This window comes from Dasypus novemcinctus, chromosome 12 (assembly GCF_030445035.2).
Source record: "Dasypus novemcinctus isolate mDasNov1 chromosome 12, mDasNov1.1.hap2, whole genome shotgun sequence".
NCBI classification, from domain to species: domain Eukaryota; kingdom Metazoa; phylum Chordata; class Mammalia; order Cingulata; family Dasypodidae; genus Dasypus; species Dasypus novemcinctus.
The window spans coordinates 52,427,734-52,447,858 of NC_080684.1; the positions used below are offsets into that span (position 1 = coordinate 52,427,734).

The following is a 20,125-nucleotide window of genomic DNA, read 5'->3' on the forward strand; positions in this document are numbered from 1 at the left end:
GCACATCTATGTGTTCTTCGATTTTAAACAAGTACATGTGGACTTTGAGAAAATTCACACAAAGTCTAAGATCCAGCCTTTTCTCTGGCCGCCCCTCCCCAAATTTGCTTAGCCAAGATTCTGCCGCACTGGATTTTCACTCCCTTCTCTGAAGGCTTTTCATGTTCCACTAACAATCACCTAGCCCTCACCTCAAGCTTAGCATGGTTTTATGCCCTTGTAGGTGCCAGAACCACTGGAAGAATCCAGGCTCTGTGGAATTGAGCAAACCTACCAAGGCCACAATTCTTTTGGGGGGCATTTGTGTTTGATCTGAGGATGAGGCAGTGAGTCTGGTTGCTCTGCCCCTTTCCAGTTATACTATTTAAGGAACCTCTTCCATTTTTTATTTTGTATTAAAAATAATAGAAAAACGCTTCTCAACCTCCTTTTAAATACCATATATTTTTTCCTGCACACAATATACCCAGTCTTGTTCAGAATGTAGGAAGATACGTGTGTGTGTGTGGGGGGGGGTATTCCTGACGCATCTCCATTCTTTGAGGACCAAATACTGACACTTTTGCCAGCCTTGCAAACACCCAGTGGAATCCCTGCTAATGTGCATATTTTGGGTGCATCAGTATGTTTGTCATTTTCCCCCTGGAAACGGTTTCTCACACCCACATTGCAAGCGTGTGATCCATGATTATATCTCCTGTTAGTTTTTGGTGTCCTTTGCCTGGAGAGCGAGGATTGAGAACATGATTCAGCTTGGGGAAATGATACAAAATGTGGTTTTTAATGTGATCTTTCAGTAGAGTCCTTTTTTTATGTGCGTAGTTGCTGTCATTGGTGCAACCTACAACTTCCTTCACCTGCAACATGAAGCGCGTTTGAACAGTAGGATCACAGAATCAAAGTGTTGGGAGTGTGGGGGCGCTCCCCTTCGGGCCCTTGGCAATCATCTTATTTAATTTCAAGGAGGTGCTTCAACCCTATTTTTGAAGCCATTAAGAGAAAGGTGCATCATAACTTTGCTCAGTGATTAATCCTTTTAGTTTATGCAGCCTTTTCTGTAAGGAGTTTGTCTCCACTTTGCTCTTTGACTTTATAAAGCAAATAAGGGGCTGGTAAAACTCATTAGACAAGGTACTTCCTAGGGCATTCAACAGCTTGATGATATGGCATTCCCTTGTTTTGTCTCAGCTAGGAAGGGGAGTACTGAGATACCTTGTTTTAATTAGTACTGTTTTGGTTTTATTCAGCCCCTGGCTTGTTTTGGGAGGTCCTTTTATCAAAATGTTCCTCTGTATTATCAGACATGGTAGATCACAGAAAGCATCTTCTTATGTTTGAGAATTAACGCTCTTAAGGAATCGAAAATGGCATTTTGAGCATAAACATTTCCACTTTCTGGGCACATTTCCTCATGGAATAGGCTTTGCTGAGATGTAAATGGGTTCTGGGAGACTTCCTTTAGGAATATAATGGTGCACTCTTAAACTTCCCATTTTCTGGCTAAAATCAGATTTAATAATACAGTAATCATCGTCAATCTCAAATATGAGAAAAATTATATAGAATATTGTGGGTTGTTAAGTAGTAGAATGGGTTGGATAGAGAAACAGTAAAATTGTGTTTCTATAAACTAGAAATATCAAAGGATCAGAAATAAGCAGTATTAAAGAGCTATGAAGGACTGAATGAATTATGCACTTAAGATCTCCAAATTTTCCTAGGTGTAAATTATACCTCAATTTAAATTTTCAGAATTAAAGATATATATTTAAGGGCTAATAAATGGACAAAAAGTTCAGAGAGGTGAAACATATGATATGACATAGGATGCCCAATCAATTAAAATTAACATGGACCCAAGTGCAACAGCAAAGATCAACAAGGAAGGATGGTCCAGTGATGAGCCCTTGATACTGATGACTATGCTTAGGAGACTGTGCCTGAAATATGAACTAGGTCTAGAGCTGTAGGATGCCTAAGAATTACCTCCTGAGAGCCTCCATGTTGCTCAAATGTGGCCATTCTCTAAGCCAAACTCAGTATGTAAATGCATTACCTTCCCCACAATGTGGGACATGACTCCTGGGCATGAGCCTCCCTAGCGCCGAGGGATTACTACCAATCACTAACTGGAGAAGCAACTAGAAAGAGACCTTGAATAAAAGGGTCAACTCAGACCAGCAGAATATCTCAGCCTACTTGTTGGATCAAGTGTTAAAATCTGCTCTTTAACCTTGAATAAAAGGAAGAAATGACAAAGACAAATGAGTTGATATGGCTAAGAGTCTTCCAAAAAGAGTTAGGAGGTCATCAGGGGGTCGCACTTACGCATACCTCAGCAGGACCCCAGAAAAAGCCAAAATAGATACAACCCTAGGTACTGATTCTCCTGAAGGCTACAGAGATCCACAAGGTATATAATCATGCCAGATGGATTTGGAGCTCTGTGCCATGTGAGAGGGCCTGCTTTGGAATTTGTACTCCTGAGTGTGACGGAGCTGGACTCAAATGTGACTTTTCTACACATGCCTCTTCTGTCACATTTACTGAACCTGTGGTTGGTGCTGGGGATGGTCCATGCTCAGGAGACTTGAATCTCTGGACTGCTCATGTGCCAGCTGGGCCCTGGGCCTCAGCAGAGTGGCAACTCCTACTCTCTGCTTCGTTGGACTTACCCAGGTCAGCTAACAAGGAGGTGAAGAAGGTCAACCACCACACCAGGGAATCAAGAGTGCCTACAACTGTAAGCAGAGGAATTGCATCCATCATCCATGTGGAATCTCAGCCCCCTCTTGATCTTGAGGTAGAGGGGACATCACCATCTCAGAGTCCACAAAATGGAGGAATAAAATATGAACTAGAGTAGACTTACTAATATTCTACTATAAAACTATTGTGACTAGTAATAAAAGAAATTTTAGCATCGAGGTGGAGAAAGTGGCCACAGTAGTTGCTGAGGGCAGGGAGAGGGTAGAAGAGATGTGATGTGGGGACATTTTTGGGATTTTGAGTTTCCTTAATGATATTGCAGGGTCAGATGCTGGACCTTATATATCCTGCCATAACCCACTGAATGTACTGGGGGAGAATGTGAACTACAGGGTAAATTATTATCTGTGTAGTGCAGCAGTGCCCCAAAATGTGTTCACTGAGTGCGATGAGAGTGCCGCAATGATGAGGGAGTTCGTTGGAGTGGGAGTGGGGTGGGGGGTGGAGAGTATACAGGAACCTCTTATAGTTTTTAGTGTAACATTTTTTTGTGTGATGTATATATCTTCAAAAAAAATACAATTTACAAAAATGATATGGTGGGGAGTGGGTTATATGGGAACCTCTTATGTTTTTTGTTTTTTTGTTTTTTAACATTCCTTGTGAGCTATTATCTAAAAAATTTTTTTAAAAATAATAATAAGAAAAAGAAGAAGTAGGAGAAGGCGTTATGGTGAAATCAAGAAGTTGGAGTAATGCAAGCGGAAGAAGCCATGGGCCAAGGAGCAGACTACCTCTGGAAGCTGAAAAAGACAAGGAAATGAATTCTCCCTTGAAGTCTCTAGAAGGAATACAGATCTGTTGATGTCTTGATTTTAGACTTTTGACTTCCAGAACTGTAACAGAATAAATTTGTGTTGTTTGAAGCCACTAAAAAAAAATTTAAATTAAATTAAGTTAAATTAATATGGACTTTAAATTATTAGTGAAGCATCACAAAAGAAGGAAGAATCTTTGATGCCTATGATAAGGTTTAAAATTGAAAAGGAAGTAGCAGAGATGTAGTATTACAAAGGCAAAAAGGAAATCCTATAGGAAATAGGGAGGCAATTCCTTAGAGTGGTTTGGAATGGAAGATTTTATTAAAATTTGCCAAGTTCCATTAACAATGTGGTTATATGTGGAAGTAGTAGAGCTGGAGCTCTAACTGGCAGAGGCACAAGTAGGAGAATAGTGTGGATGAAGAAGAGATGGCTTTCTGTTATGTGTGTTAATCTTCATGCAAGTATGTTTTATATGTAAATGCCTTTGTCATAAAAAGGCAAACTTTGCAAAAAAGAAGGGAAAAAGCTGTTATTTTTTAAAACAAGGATACGATAATATAGTCCCTCTTGTTTTAAATGCCTGTCGATGGTTTAATTCTGAAGAATGATTAGGGAAAAGGGATAGAAAACTTGTATTAAGAATTATAATATAAGAAAGTAATTCATGATAGTGGGGCTGTCTGAAAAATGGCCCCACCAAACATGGCCACATCCTAATCCCTCCGACTACGTGACTTTACATATTTTACAAATGTGATTAAGTAAATAATCTTGAAGTAGGAAGATTATACTGGTTATCTAGGTGGGCCTGATGAAGTCACAGGCTCCTTACGCAAGGGAGGCAGGCGATCAGGGGGAGTAGTAAGAGAGGTGATGATGGAAGCAAGAGGTTGGAATGATGCCAGGTAGAGGCCATAAGCCAAGGAGCACAAGCAGCTTCTAGAAGCTGGAAAAGGCGAGGAGAAAACAGATTCTCTCCTAAAAACCTCCTGAAGAAAGAAGCCTGCCCTGCAGACACCTTGGTTTTGCCCCATTGAAACTAATTTCAGACTCCTGACCTCTATAACTCTAGGAGAATAAATTTGAGTTGTTTTAAGCGACTAAGCTCGTGGTAATTTGTAATAGGAGCATTAGGAAAATAATAAAAGATGTAATTTGTAGATAGTTCTACGTAATTGACTTTTTTTAGGAACAATTTATTGAAGAATATAATTTATACATGAACATACATAAACAATAAGTATATAGTAAAGTTGTGAACTTACAGAACAAATATGCATAATATCAACAGGGCTCCCGTACATCACCCCACCACAAATACCTTGCATTGCTATGAGACATTTGTAACAAATTATGAAAGAGTATCATCAAAGTATTCCAATTGGCTTTTTTTTTTTTTTTTTTTTTGAGGTACCGGGGCCGGGAATTGAACCCGGGACCTCACTGGGAATCCAGCGCTCAACCACTGAGCAACATCAGCTCCCCTGAGTTGGTTTTTCCTTTCTTTGCTTGTTGTTTTGTTTTTGTTTTTTCAGGAGTCACCCGGGACTGAACCCAGGACCTTCCATGTGGGAAGCAGGCGCTCAGATGCTTGAGCCACAACCACTCCCTTGTAATTGACTTTTACAGTGAATGTCTGTAAACCTTTCTTCAACTCTGAGCTTTGAAAAGGCCAAAGTTTTTAAATGATTCTGTGTTATGTTCTGTGAGTCAACAATTTTATTTCTCCAAGGTTGGGAAACTTGGATTAGGATTAGATTTGAGGTCCCCTGTCCTATGTTATGCTTTTATAGAAAAACACTTTCCACATAAATACCATCTTATGACCCACCTAAAAAGGACTTTATTTCCCATTTACAAATGAGGAAACCGAGGTTCAGCAAGATTAAGTGACCTACCCAAGTTTACACAGCCAGTAAGTGGGGAGCCAGAAATCCCACCCTACTTTGATGATGAAAATCCGAAGCCAGTGTTCTTTTTGGGGCCCCACAGCTCCCTACTAGACCTGTGAATCTATATCTGGCGGGGCGCATTGTATTGAGAAAACGATGATGATAAAAAAATTTCATAGGGCAATATGTTTTTCCCTTTAATGAGAAAAGGAAAGATGGAAAATAATTTCTGTTCTAGAATTGGGAATACGCTTGCCTGGAGGTTTTTCTTTGGCCTCTGACAAGTGGCATCTCTTATTGTCTTGCCCATCCTGGAACTCAGTGGTCCTGGTTTGGGCCACCATTTCTCATCCACATCTATGAGGTAGGAGAGAAAAATGAGCCTAGGTTCTCTCTGTCAACACTGTATTCTTTGACCTGAGTGGGAAGCCTGTCCCTTTTTGTTCTGACTCTTCCTTTAAACATAGCTTTAATAGCCCTTTCAATGGTCTGCAGCATTTTTCATCAGCCTCATCTCATTCTGTGCTTTGCCTTCCTGACAGTGTTCTGAGAGGTTCCTGTCGTTATTTTTCATTCATCCTTGGTCCTGTGCCCTCCCGTCCATCACTTGTATAGATCCTTTTAAAGCTTCAGCTCTTTAAAGAACTCCCTGTCCATTCCTGTTGCTTTCTTTAGGTGAACCTTCCCTTCTTTTCTCTCTCCTTGGGATCACTGCTGTTGTTGGTCAGGTAATTCTCAGAAGATTCCTTTATAAAGAGAAAATCCCCATAGAGATTTTGACCATAGTGTGGGCTATACTCAAAGACTATGGGATAATGGGCTTCTGTTATTTAGTATGTGAAGACTGATTTAAAATAAATATGTAGTCATCAGCAGTCCAACACTTTCCATCCATAGGAATTGGCAGGATAACTGAAGAATTGAAAACAAGATATACAGGTGGAGTTTTGAGGCTAAAACAAATGACCGCTACAGTGAAGAAAAGATGTTAGGTTCTTACAGAAAGAAAATAGTATAAATTAGTCCCTTAATTTGAATGGAAATTGTCTTAAGAAATATCTTTAGAAAACTAAAAGGATGTTTTAATAACTGCATGATTGAGAAACTCAATGTTCTGGAATGAGCCAAGAAACTAACTACATTGACCATTTAATTTTTTGGTTAGAGAAAATGAAACTGATGAAATCTAAACATTATGAAGGGAAAATGGAAAAGAATATTTCAATAGTTATCAGTAACTTCCATGGGGCTATGTCAAACTTCCGAATTAGAACCAAGTCAAAGAAAATCTGGTGCTTCAGACCAAATGGATGAAAAAGGTGCATAATTCTCTGTAAGGTCAGGGAGGAAAGGAGCCTTCATAAAGTCAGAAAACCTTTGCTGTTCTGGAACAGAAGATGCCCAGTACGAGGTTACACACACAGGCTCCACAAGCAAACCAAGGACTGTGCTGCAGTGAGCCAGGGGAACATCTGTGAGAGCAGGACAGGAGACAAGGTCACCCGCAGTGACTTAGTGCCTTGACCCTTGAATGATGGTGGAGGAAGACCCAAGAACAGGAGGGGATCAAGGTGGCACAGATGGAGTTTGGAAAATCTTGTGGGGGTGATTGTGATAGACCTTTTCTTCTATCGTTCCTTGTTCCTCTCCAACCTGGAGAGGGCTTGGGGCTAGGGCTAGGATGGGGTATATTTTTGCTTATGGGTTTTTGTGAGTTTGTTTGGCCTGTACAAAAACATATAAATTGCCGCAATGGAATCATCCATCTTTTCCTAATGGATTATAGGTTTCATGTCTTACCCAGAAAGTAGCATTGCCAAATTTAATGAATTCAAATACAGGACACTTATTTAATAATTTCTTAGTGTAGGTAGTATGTCCCATGTAATATTTGTTACATGTTTATATTGAATAAACTTTTTAGAGGGGCTTTTTTTTCCCCCTCACTCCAAGGTTTTGTTTTGTTTTTTTAAATTTGGGTACTTTTCTAGAGCATTCATGGCTTGTTTTATACAGTTAAGTTCCAGATCCGTCTGGATTTGGGGGAGGGGGTGGAAGCAGGGATGAGGAATAAGACATTTTTTCTCCAAATGGCTAGTGTCCACAACACAATTTAACATTCACTGATACAGGTTACTTCTGAGTAGTTCACAGAGATGGATGGAAGAGGAAAGGGCTTTAATAGAAATTTAATGCAGTTTCCTAGGTCTGATCTTAGATTATCTGTCTGGTTTAAAATGATCTTCCCACTTTTTTTTTTCAGCGAGCAACAACAAAGTATTTATAATTAATAAAACCTTCTTTGGCCAAGCAGATTCTGGGATAAGATGGATTTATTTATGTGTTTCCTTTCAAGGCAGGAAGTCATAAGCATTTTCTCTCTTTGCCTGTCTTCATTATAATCCCTCTTATTTTTTTTTAAATGATAACTCAGGAGACATTTTCTTTGGCCAGTATGATCCCTATTAGGTCCCTGATGTTGGGGTACTCAGAATCAGATGGAGCGACCAGACGGAAGTATACAAAATAGTTAACCGTACTGTATAAATAATGCCTGAAAGAAGCACAGAGCTGCGTAGTTTCCCCAGTACTTGACTTGGGAGACCTGTGTTGAGACAATTCCTTGTCTGGGCTGCTTCTGTAGGGACAACCATCTTAGCAGGGAAATGCTTCCCAAGCCCAACTTCCATAATGAGGTCAATGCTTTGTGGGATAAAGTTTGGGTAACCTCTATTTGTGTTCCTTGCTTAGCCGTCTGAGATGGCGGTGTTAGAATTCCAAGTAATCGTTTGCCTATTAAACCAATTTTGCTTCTTAACATCCCCTGTATAGGGCTGGAATGCTGATAACTACAGGGGGCAAAAGAAGCTGAGAGGGGAATGAGACATCGGTACCAAAAGTAATTTTAGTTCGATCAAAATAAATGTCCGTTGTCCCCATCTTGACACATTCAGGTTAAAGAAGATATTTGGAAAATAGATTTTGCTGCCAACATTTTAAAAACATGTTCTCAGTTGTGAGCCTCAAATTTTTAATGATAACCATTATTGCCACCACCTTTTATTGAGTGCACACTGTTTGGCAGCCAGAACACAGAGTACCTTGCGTTCATTATCTCATTTACTCCTCAGGACAAGCCTTTAAGGTAGATATTATTATACCCATTTTAAAGATTAGGAAAGTAAGACTCAGAGGGATTAAGTATTTTTCTCAAAACCATGATGCCCATATTCAACCCCACCTCTAACTCAAGTTCATGTTCTGAAATACTGTCCTGTGCTTGCAAGTGTATTTACTCTAATTCTTCAGGTCTTTCCTTCGAGGTGGACTTAAAGTGTAATCTCTCCTATTTATATTCAGTTCAATCCTTTATCCCATCAGCCAGTTTGCTGGAGATCCTGCAAAAACTGAATCCATATTTTTCTCTCCAGAAACTTCAGGTTTGGGGCTCAATTAGTTTTCTCCATGAAGACTAGGCAAGGTTGAGGAGCAACTCTTCTACCATTAAATGTTACTAATTTAATTCTAAATGGAGAAAACAGTTAAGGAGCATGTAAGAACGTTTATAGCATCTGTAGATCAATAAGCAGCTTTCCATCCGTAGACAGGAATCATCTGCGAAGCAAACCCATGATCTTAATATAATACTTCCAGAGTTTTGCAAAGTCCCTATCGCAGTATCACTGCTAGACCTGAGTTGGCAAAAATGGGCTCATGATAGAGCAAATCATCATACAGAATATGGTAAAGGCTTTCTGTGTTCTTGACCCCATATTCCCAATGTACTTTATAACTCAACTTGAAATAGCTTTTAGATTGGCTGTTCAAATTCTTCCGTGGTCGCACAGGAAGACAAGCATACTTTGCGCTGCTCTTGGCAAAGTCTTATTTATCATTGTTTCAAGTAGTAACTCAACACATTGGCTAAGTAGTCTCAATAAAGCAGCAGCATCCTTCTACAAATTTGTTGCTTTTATCAGGAAATCTTCAACTTCCTTTGGTTGAAAGAAAAGCTTTTAAAAATCTTTAATCAATAGACCAAATCAGGTATTTTTATGGGATCTTAATTCATTTTCCTTCTGGAAAGCCCATAGCATGGAGTCTTGCTAAAAATCAAAACATTTCATAATATTTACATCAAGGTTTTCTATATGAGGTATCAGTAGTTCCTGTAAAATTCTTCCATGCTCTGGATACCTCTTCCATCTCTGGCATTTTAGTGAGTATTTGTTTATACATTTGATTCAGTCTAGTATGAAAAACTTTCTGAGGCTGCTGAAACTCAACTACAAGCTATCAAAAATAGCTGAGAGAGAATTCATGTCATGTTCTTTGGTTTTCATTATAAAACATCATTTTGTCATCCACATGTCAGGACTCTGCCCTGACAGAAGACTCTCCTTTCAACCAGCAGCACACAATGTATGCACTGCAGGCTTCTCAGTGATTTTAGTCTTGAACAATTTGCTCTTTAGCTATTGTCAAAAACTAGGCTGGTACATTTGATATTTTAAAAGCATTGTTTAAGTCATTTGTTCCCAGATGTGAGTTCCTGTCAGCATTGCCAGGAAAGCTGTGACTCTCATTCAATAGATCTGGGACCTTGGAATCAGAATTGTAAAAACTTCTCAAAAGACTTGATCATTAGCCAGCTTTGTAAAAAGTCCTGTTAAAGGTGTTGTACCAATTACTTTATGAAAAAGGCATACAAAATACCATTTATATTGGACTTTATCAAAATGAGCAATTTTTCTGCATCAAAGGGCGTTATCAAGAAAGTGAAAAGACAATCTACAGAATGGGAGAAAATATTTGGAAATCATTTCTCTCTCAAAGGCCTAATATTCAAATATATAAAGAACACTTATGACTCAACAACAAAAAGACAACCCAATTTAAAAATGGGCAAAGGACTTGAATAGACATTTCTCCAAAGAAGATATACAAATGGCCAATAAGCACATGAATAGATGTTTAATGTCATTAGCAGTTAGGGAAATGCAAATCAAAACCAGGAGATACCTCGTCATACCTACTAAGATAGCGATTATCTTAAAATAAATAAGTAAATAAGTGTTTGTTGGTAAAGATACAGAAAATTGGAACCTTCATGCATTGCTGACATGAACACAAAATGCTGCTGCTTTTGTGGAACAGTGTTTGGCCATTTCTCAAAAAGTTAAAAATACAATTACCATATGACCCAGTAATTCCACTCCTAGATATATTTCCAAAAGAATTCAAAGCAGGGGCTCAAAAAGATACTTGTATGCTGATATTCACAACAGTATTATTCACTACAGTCAAAGGTGGAAATAACCTAAGTATCCATCAAACTGAATGGATAAACTAAATGTGGTATATACATGCAATGGAATATTATTCAACCATAAGTGAAGTTCTGAGACATGCTACAACATGAATGAATCTTGGAGACAATGGGCTAAGTGAAAAATCCAAATAAGGATAAATATTGTATGATTCCACTCTATGAAATACCTGGAATAAGCAAATTTATAGAGACAGAAAGTAAACTAGAGGTTACCAGGAGTTATTAAATCATTGCTTAATGTCTAAAGATTTTCTGTTTTGGGTAATGAAAAAGTCCTGGTGATGGATGATGTTGATGTTAGCGCAACATTGCAAATGTACCTAATGTCACTGAATTGTACACATTAAAAAAAAAGATTAAAATGGCAAATTTTATGTTTTATATATATATATAATATACATATTACCACCAGAAAAATACTTTTAAAAAATAGAAGCAGAATAATTTCTCCTAGGGTTTAGAACAAGTAAAAAGTTTGTTCTAATGAATTAGCATTTTTCCTTTCTTATACAATGGCAGCCATGTATATCATGATGATTCTTTTTCCCTTGGGTGCCAGGATGCTCAGATATAAGTTTCACTTATGCTTAAGGCAGTAGCTTTTCTTAGTCTGAGTTTTCTTTTTTCTTTTTTTTTTCCTTTTTTCTGTCCTTATGTTTTAGTTTCCTGGCTGCTAAAACAAATACCATACAATGATTTGCTTTAAACGGTGAGAATTTACTGGCTCATGGTTTTGAGGCTACAGAAGTCCAAATTCGAGGTGTCAACAAGGTGATAATCCTCCCTGAAAGACTGTGGAGTTCTGGGGCTGGCTGCTGGCTATCTTTAGCCCTTGATAGGTACTATTTGTGACAGAGGATTCAACATCAAGAGTAGTAGAAAGGGAGTCGAAAGAAATCAAACCGAAATATTTCGTGGAGTTGCCATATGGTATACCATGGGAAGACAGGATCAAGGATAACAGAAACTTTTAGCAAATAGCTGCTTTATTACTCAGAAAGCACAACAGTCCAAAAGTGCAGAGGAAGAAATCCCATCATGGCTGGTCTCATGGCGAGGCTGAGGCCAACTGCTTGGGTCAGGGTCAGGTCAATGTCCCCTCAGCGTGCCCCACCTCACATCTTAGAGAAGAGACTGCTGGAGGGGCAGCTAACACAACCCAGAGGGCGGGGCGCTGCCACTAAACAAAAAGCATGTATCAAGCAACCTTGCCACAGGGCTGCTAGCAGGATTGGGATTTAAGACCTAAAGTCTCCTTCCTGGCTACAGAATGGAAACATATTGACACATCTGCATACAATAGAAAAGGTGGGAGTAGGTGAGGGTTGGGAGATGGCTGCTGAGCAGGTGTCCTTGACTTCCCCAGCACACTTTTAGAAATTTAGTAGCAAAACTTATGTAAATTGCATATAAATTTATTTAAATAGTGTGAAATCTAAGTCTCCCCTTGAAAGAATTTTATGTTGGCTTTTTAAAAATTTTTATTGTAGTAGCACAGATATAAAATAAAATTTGCTATTTCTACCATCTTTGAGTGTATGTTTCAGTTGGCATACTTAGATTTACAATGTTGTGCTACCATCACCATTATCCATTACCAAAATTTGTTACCACTGCAAACAGAAACTCTGTACCTGCCCCTTTTTGATGAACAATAGAGGACTCATTAGTGTACCCATGGATTCTAGAGGAGTAGAATAGGCCTTCACAGAAAGGAAGATCATCCTGAGACGTTACCTCTCCTTGTACTTAAGCAGAGACATTTAGCAGCTGGTAGCTGGGAAAAGAAACATGGCAGTGCTGAGTATAGGGGTTTCAAAGACTGTAAAATGTGACTGTGTCCCATGCCCTGACTATTTTTGAACCTTGGCTATACTTTTTTAGACTCAAATGCATAAATCTCTTTGAAAATTTGCACAGATAATAACTGAACTTGCACCAGGGCAGACTCCCCGTCATTATCAATAGCAGGTGGTTACTTAGCAACAGCTATGTGTAGAATAACCAGCAAAAGACAAAGTCACAGCCCTTGAGGACCTTACAGGATAAAGGTATGTAGAGTAATATACACATAAATATGAATGGTGGCACAAATTTTAAAGACAATGCGTTGCTCTAGGAATTCAGGGAAAAAGTAATTTCTGCAAGATGGAATAATTTTTGCTTAATCACCATGACTTCATTCATTTAATACACATTTTAATTGAAATAATATGAAATTAAATGTCAATTTACCATTTCACTTTATAATGATATAAATGCAACAACAACAAAAGGAAGGCAAGGATCATGTTATTTCAAAGCCATCCTGAAGAAACTGTTCTTGTTATTGCCACATGATGGCTCTACTATCGGTGGAAGAGAAATAGCCAACATTGTCTGTCATTCTGCTGGGAAAATAGGGCCCAAATTATGAGACGTTATTGATTACTAATGGGGATGCCTCAGGAAAGCACCTCTCTCTCTGTTAAATGCACTGCCCTTCTTCTCTAAAATCTTTGGTGTTCTTGAGGGCAATTGGACTAATTACTCTGCATGACTTTCTTCCTTTCCTGGAGGAAGCACCATGCTCTGATATAACAGAACAAACCTACCTATGAATGAAATGGAAATGTCTTGCAAAATGTCATCCTTTTGGATGAAAGTTAAATTCCCAGGAGCTCTTTTTAATGGCCAAAGAGAAGAGAACCATAACTTGTGGAGTGAATCGCATCTGCCTTTCCTATGAATGAGACCAGTGCTGGAACTGAAAAACAGAACCCCATGCTCGTACTATAGAACAGTATGGCTAAGGCTTTGCAAGATGCATCCAAAAAGTGGTCAGGCTTTTCTTTTAAAATGGTAAAACAGCCCAAAAGCATGGCAGAGTGTGTTAAATTCAACCATTCACTTGTTTTTTTATCCATAAAAACCTCTAGCTGACACACTGAAGCTGAGGTGACCTGAAGGCCACACTATCCATCTTCTGACTAAATTCAAACAATGCATTTAACTGACTTTTTATTTTTCCCTGAATTAAGATCATTTGAGCCCCGTTTAAGTGCTGAGATCTAGTTTGAGTTTGTTTGCAAATGCCCGCTCATCAGTAATTTTTAGACCCATGCAACTCAAGCTGACTAGAGGACATTAAAGGATAAGTGAGAAAGAAGTATATGTTAAGCAGCTTGGAATGGAGGAAAATAATGGCATAAGAGATACTTTGACATTTTGGAATTATAAATTGCATTATAAATAGCATACACATTTGCACCAATCACTTGATTCAAGAGCTCAAAACTTTTTGTAGTGGATTTGAAGCACAAAGTACAGTATTTATAGTTAGAGTAAGGTCTTCCCTTGGAAGAGAATTTCAAAGATGATTATGCCCTTTGGGCTGGCAAGCCAGTTGCCCACAGTTTCTAAAGACCTTTCAATGCCACGAAGGCACTTGGACTATCATCTCTTCTACATAGTAGGCAGCAGGTCAAATGTTTTGATCATGGGAGTTGCCAGATTAAAGTGGTGCCTTAGGACAATTATATTCGTTATGATTAAAATGGGATACAAGAGGCAGAGAAAGTCCTATTGCAATATTCTAGAATAAGAAGGTAAGAGATGCTAAGATGGTAAATTAGGAATAGAAAACAAAGACTGAAATTGAGAAAGAAGAGGGATGAATTAAGGAAAGCCCTATCGTTTAGAGATTTTTGTCTTCTAGGGCATGACTTTGATAGGTTGGGTTTTAAATGACAGCAATACATGGAAATCAAATGTCAAAAAGATAGCCAAAGGGAATAGGATGTGGCTCAAACAGTTGGGCACCCGCCTACCACACGGGAGGTCCTGGGTTCAGTTCCTGGTGCCTCCTAAAGAAGATGAGCAAGACAGCAAGCTGACATGATGGGCTGGAGCAGTGGGCTGATGCAATGGAGAGATACATTGAGGAAACACAATGAGAGACACGACAAACAAGGAGCAGAGGTGGCTCAAGTGATTAGGTGCCTCTCTCCCACATGGGAGGGCTGGGTTTGGTTTCTGGTGCCCCCTAAAAAGAAGACAAACAAAGAACAGACAGTGAGTGCAAGCAAGAGGAGGGGGGAAAAATAAATACACAAAATAAATCTTAAAAAAAAAAAAGATAGCCATAAACTCAAGGCCAAAGTTTGAAGAGAGAGTTTAAGACTGATTGTAACAGCAAAGCAAGATTAGCTATAGTAATGGGAGAAGTTGGTTTGACTTATATTTGGATTTTTTATTCCCATTTCTTCTCTGGTGGAGATTGGGTTTTATATACCAGAGGGATTCAGAATGTCAAATGTGGAAGTTGAAGAAGCCTCAGTCATAGCTGCTAAGCTTTGTCTCCAACTGCACTGCCCTAGAGCTAACACATAGAGGAGGTTGCTTCCAGGGAAGTTACTTGATAAAGATAACATATGGACCAAGAAATGACAAATTGGTACTAGCTTAGAAAAGACAGAGAAACAAGAGACCTGAATAACGCATCCCCTTGATACTTAGGAATTGACTCTTTATAAATTAGGATAAGCTTAAATATACCCTTAGTTAATACTTTTAAACAATTTTCAAGGTTGTGCTTTGCTTTTTTTCAGCCCCTTGCTCCTGGATAACTAACTCTTGGCCGCTCTTTCTTTTCTGCTCTTCTGTCTTGCAGACCAGATGATGTGCTTCTGCATCGCACTCACGATGAGATCGTCCTCCTGCACTGCTTCCTCTGGCCCCTGGTAACGTTTGTGGTGGGCGTTCTCATTGTGGTGCTGACCATCTGTGCCAAGAGCCTGGCAGTCAAGGCAGAAGCCATGAAGAAGCGCAAGTTCTCATAAAGGGCAGGGGGCGAATGGAAAGCAAAGCACAGAGGCTGCACTCCTCGGCGCACACCCACCTGCAGAGCCCGTGTTTCCTGGTGTAGGAGATACAAGAGGGGCCACAAGAGGTCTCCAAGAGGCTCCTCCCTGAGTAGCAGCAGAAACAGGCACAACTGGAAGACTTGGAACCTTACAGATTATATTCCATGTGTCGTAGTGATGGCTAAAGGTTCAGGCTCTTGGCTGTATGGAGTAACCATTTCAGAAATCCTATAGAAAGTTAATTTTATTCTGAAAGTAATGCAGTGTATCATTTGTACAGTGTAGTATACAAACCATTATGATTCATGCTACTTTAAAACATTAAAATAGAATGGTCTGCATTCTTTATTTACTTTTTTTATGCTTAGGACACCGAGGTTTACCAAAGGGTCCTCCAGGTTTCATTTGACTCTGTTAAAAAAATCAAACTTTTACTTGGAGATCAGGATCCAGGCACAAGTCGCGACCTCACTGTACAATCAATCCTCAGTTTCCATTATTAAAGAGTTCCTTTTGACTCCTCTATGAGAAAGGAATATGCACTATTAAGTCAGGATCCAGTCACTTCAGTGACTTTTGAGTATCCTTAAATCCTCAGAGATTGGGCAAACATATTCTCCTACACTTGCCTTTGCCTCTCTATTATTTTTCACCAGTTAACTTCTTAAGAGAGGGAGGTTCTGAATAAGGCCAGTCCTGGCTCTAAGAGCACCAGGCTCCTTTACTCACCTCTTCCTGTTACTGTTGATGGGCTCTGCCACTGTGCAACTGAGGATTCACGGTGTGAAAGACATGCTTCAGCATCTTAAGTGTTGTTTGTGGGTCTTTTTTTAAGATGAGAAAAAATATTCAAAATCAATTCAAGCATTCTGTTTTTATTTCCCTTCTCCTTATCTTCATGTTATGGGTATTAAAACAAGCTGATGGCTGCAGTCGCTCAGTTTGCTTGGACTTTCCTAGAGATGCAACACAGGCTCCCCGTCACCTCTGATGAAGTTTTCTGTGCCTTTATCAAAAAGATCGTTAATGAAACCATACTTGTGTTCATAAGCTTGAATTGCAAGTATCAATCACCGATCTCAGTGAATGTCAGACATATCCTTTTGATTTACCATGTAGAATCAAACTTTGTTTAGATGAGATGAAGCATTTTTAGTGGAAGAACAGCTGACAACATAATTTCTTTTTTGCTTTCTTCTGGTATATTTTAGACATGCTTCTGTTAGAATAAAGTTATTTCCACAGGGTTTTTAAAATGATACATGGTGAGTGAATGATGGCTTCTTGAATTTTAGTCCACATACCAATGTTTTCTTAAATGTAAAATGTAAGTAATTGAGAGAATCATAGTCATGGAAGGTTTTTGACTAAGTACACTCTTTTTTTTTTTCCTGCTTCAAGTGCTGCACATTTCACAGTGAAAAAGGCCTTGAACACGCTATTTATGACATCCTTTGCAGCAGCTACAGTGCCTTGACTTCAATTTTCTGTAGCAGCATCCCTGTTGTCTTAGCAACTCTGTGAACCATTCTAATGTGCATAGTAACATGAATCTGAAAATCAGAGAAATTGTCGTCTTTGCTTTACCTGTCATTGAGGGAGATAAAGTCAACTTTATCTTTTGCAAGGGTAGGATTACTTGATTACAGTGAGTAGATAAAACATAATGATGTATGGACATACTTATGTGTTGGAAAAAAGGCGTTGATACATATTGATCTGTGTTTTCATTTAGCAGTTTGATACTCATACATTTATATTAACTAAATCCTTCCATTTAGGTCCAAGGAGTATGCACAACTATAATCTGCAGGATGATTCTTAGAAAAGAGGCGGTACATTCTGAATTCATGTGATTACATGTAGTTTTAGGGTCTTACTTGCTTGCAACTGGTTAAATTTGAGGCTCCTTATTCATATTGGTTAAAGGTAAAACCCAAAGAAACAAGGAGAAACATTTTAAAAGCCATAAAAGATAAAGAAGCTTAAGTTGTTAGTATTTTAATTCTCTCCTTGTATGAGGTAGAAAATGGGCTAAATTGGTATAACAAAGAGTCCCAAAATATGATGGCTCAATTAAAACAGGATTTTGTTTCTTTCTCATATAGCAATCCAGAGAGCGTTAAAGAGGTGTTTACCAGTCAGGGCAGCTGTTTCACAAGGTAGTCAAGGGCCCAGGATTCATCTATTTTGTTCTCTTATTACCTATGTGGCTGTTCATGTCCGAGCGTAAAGGTGACCCAGAGAAGCACATCCACTTTCCAGTCTATGAAAAGAGGGGAAGAGAAGTTGGAAGTAAGCAATTTCCTTTATTATTATTTTTTAAAGAAACATTAGATTGCACAAATGTTGCATCAAAAATATAGGGGATTCCTGTTTACCTCACACCTCTCCCCCTCCCACACTTTTCCCCATTAACATCTTTCATTGGTGTGGTACATTTGTTACAACTGATGAGAACATGTTGAAGAATTGCTACTACCCATGGTCTGTAGTTTACATCATGGTTTACACTTTGCACTGCACAATTTTATAGATTTTGACAAAATGTAAAATGGCCATTATCCATCATTGCAATGTCATGCAGGACAATTCCAATATCCCCAAAATGTCCCATGTTACACCTATTCTTCCTTCTCCTTCCCCGCAGAACCTCTGGTGACCACTGCTTTCATATTGTTACAACTTCTTCTATTACTAGAATAATAATGTCTACTTTAGGCCATAGTTCATCTATGTTTCTTCGTTCCTCAGCCTTGAGGATCTGGGGATGGTAATGCCCACTCTGCTTCTGATTGAGAGGGGGCATGGGGCAAATAGGTGGAACTGTCTTGGTGGCTATTGTAGATACGCTGTTTTTTGGGATGGGCATTGTCCATCATCTTCATTTTGTTAGTTGTCCTGGGTGAGGCCAAGCAGCATTACCCAGTGAGGTCTGACCATCCATCAGTATTAAGGGCCTGGTGTATTGGTCTGTCGTCCTTCGGTAGGCACTGCCCATGTACTCCAGGGAGACTTGCCACTTTATTAGAGAATGTAGCAGGACTTCCCCAGGACGGGAATTCAATATTCTCGGTTATTGTGTGGGTCTCCACCCACTAAGACAATACCCCATGACCACTTGAACACAGTCATATTCCATAGAGTCATGTCCCTTCCCACACATTCCCCACCACTGAAACCCTGTACCAGTGATCCTCTCCTGCCACAGTTGTGACTCTTCTGCAATCCAAAGCCTTCCCAAAAATGAAGCCAAAATAAATAAAAATAATAAAGAATGCATAAAATATTTTTTAAAAAATTTTTGCATTATGTCTTTCATTCCCATAAGATCTGTTATCTTGCATGTACAGTGACAGTTTCTTCTGTTTGTTTCCCACCGCATCTTATTTTTTCATTTTATTTTTCAAAGAAGCTTTAGGTAGCAGAAAAGTCACATAGAAATATAGGGGCTTCCCATATATCCCACCCCTTGCCTCAGCAATTTCCTTTTAAGGAAGTGTCATCCATCACTTCTTCTCACAGTCCATTCATAAATATTTAGCTTCAAGAAAGGCTGGGACATGATATCTCTAGCTAAATGGACGTGTACCCTACTAAAACCCCAGGGGAGAAGTTTTATAACTACAGAGCAAAGGGGGAAAGTGAGTATTAGAGTAAAAGACAAGAAAAGAATAGCTGGGTATGGCCCATGGCATGATGAAAACCTGCTGTACAGGAATGGCAAAGATCCCTTACTCTGGCAAGAAATAAGACCCATGGAGAAACATTCATTCTTCTCTCTTGGAAAAGCTCCCTGTCCATTGCCCTCTGTGATCTCTACTTTGACCTTTAGGAAATTTTTTCTTGCCTATTAATTTCCATGTCCACATCTGAAACTTCTTGGGGACATCAAAGCTTTTGCAGCCCCTTGCCTGCTGGTGCAGATGTGTAGACCTAGAAATTACTTTAGAGATTGAACAAACAGGCTTTTATAGGCGTGGATTGTAGTTTATTTGTCTGTAATAAAGAATCTGACTCCATTTTTGATGTTTGATGTGGCTCACCACTCTCCTTTTCCCTTTATCCCACATCTGGGAAAGCTGGTAAGAACACCTGGGTACTGCCTTCTTTGGCCCCTGTGGGAAGTTGAAACCACACAAGCCCCAGTCTGCACCCAGGACCCTCATCTCAGCCTCACCACAGTGAAAGCAGAGATAGTCTGCTCTCCCTGCCCTCAAGCCATTTCGGGACTGTTTCTCCCCAAAGTCTCATTATGTGAATAATAAACCTCTTCATACCCTCTTGGTGTGTGTGTGTGGCATTATTAGTCTCTACAGCTGATGGACTTGTGAAGTCCATCTTGTTTCTAAGGAATGACCACAATACTGGCAGTAAAATTTCATCAAAAATAGTAGTAATTTTCTGGTCTATTTACTTTCTGTGAGTTCATGTGAAAGTATCTGTGGCCAAAAGCTCCTCTGGTTATAGTTTTTAAGCCAGTGACTCCTTATTAGTCTCTGTGGTTGGCCCATACCATTCTAT

The 20,125-nt window shown here is 39.2% G+C and overlaps 1 protein-coding gene across 1 annotated transcript in view; it reads left to right on the plus strand.

The window, feature by feature from the left end:
* KCNMB4 (potassium calcium-activated channel subfamily M regulatory beta subunit 4) overlaps positions 1-19,885 on the plus strand; it is a 79,788-nt gene extending 59,903 nt beyond the window's left edge. Inside the window, exon 3 of the mRNA XM_058308419.1 lies at positions 15,409-19,885. Within this exon, the coding sequence (XP_058164402.1) occupies positions 15,409-15,577 (169 nt within the window). The 3' untranslated portion in view covers positions 15,578-19,885. The remainder of the gene's footprint in view (positions 1-15,408) is intronic.
* The last annotated feature ends 240 nt before the right edge of the window (positions 19,886-20,125 follow it).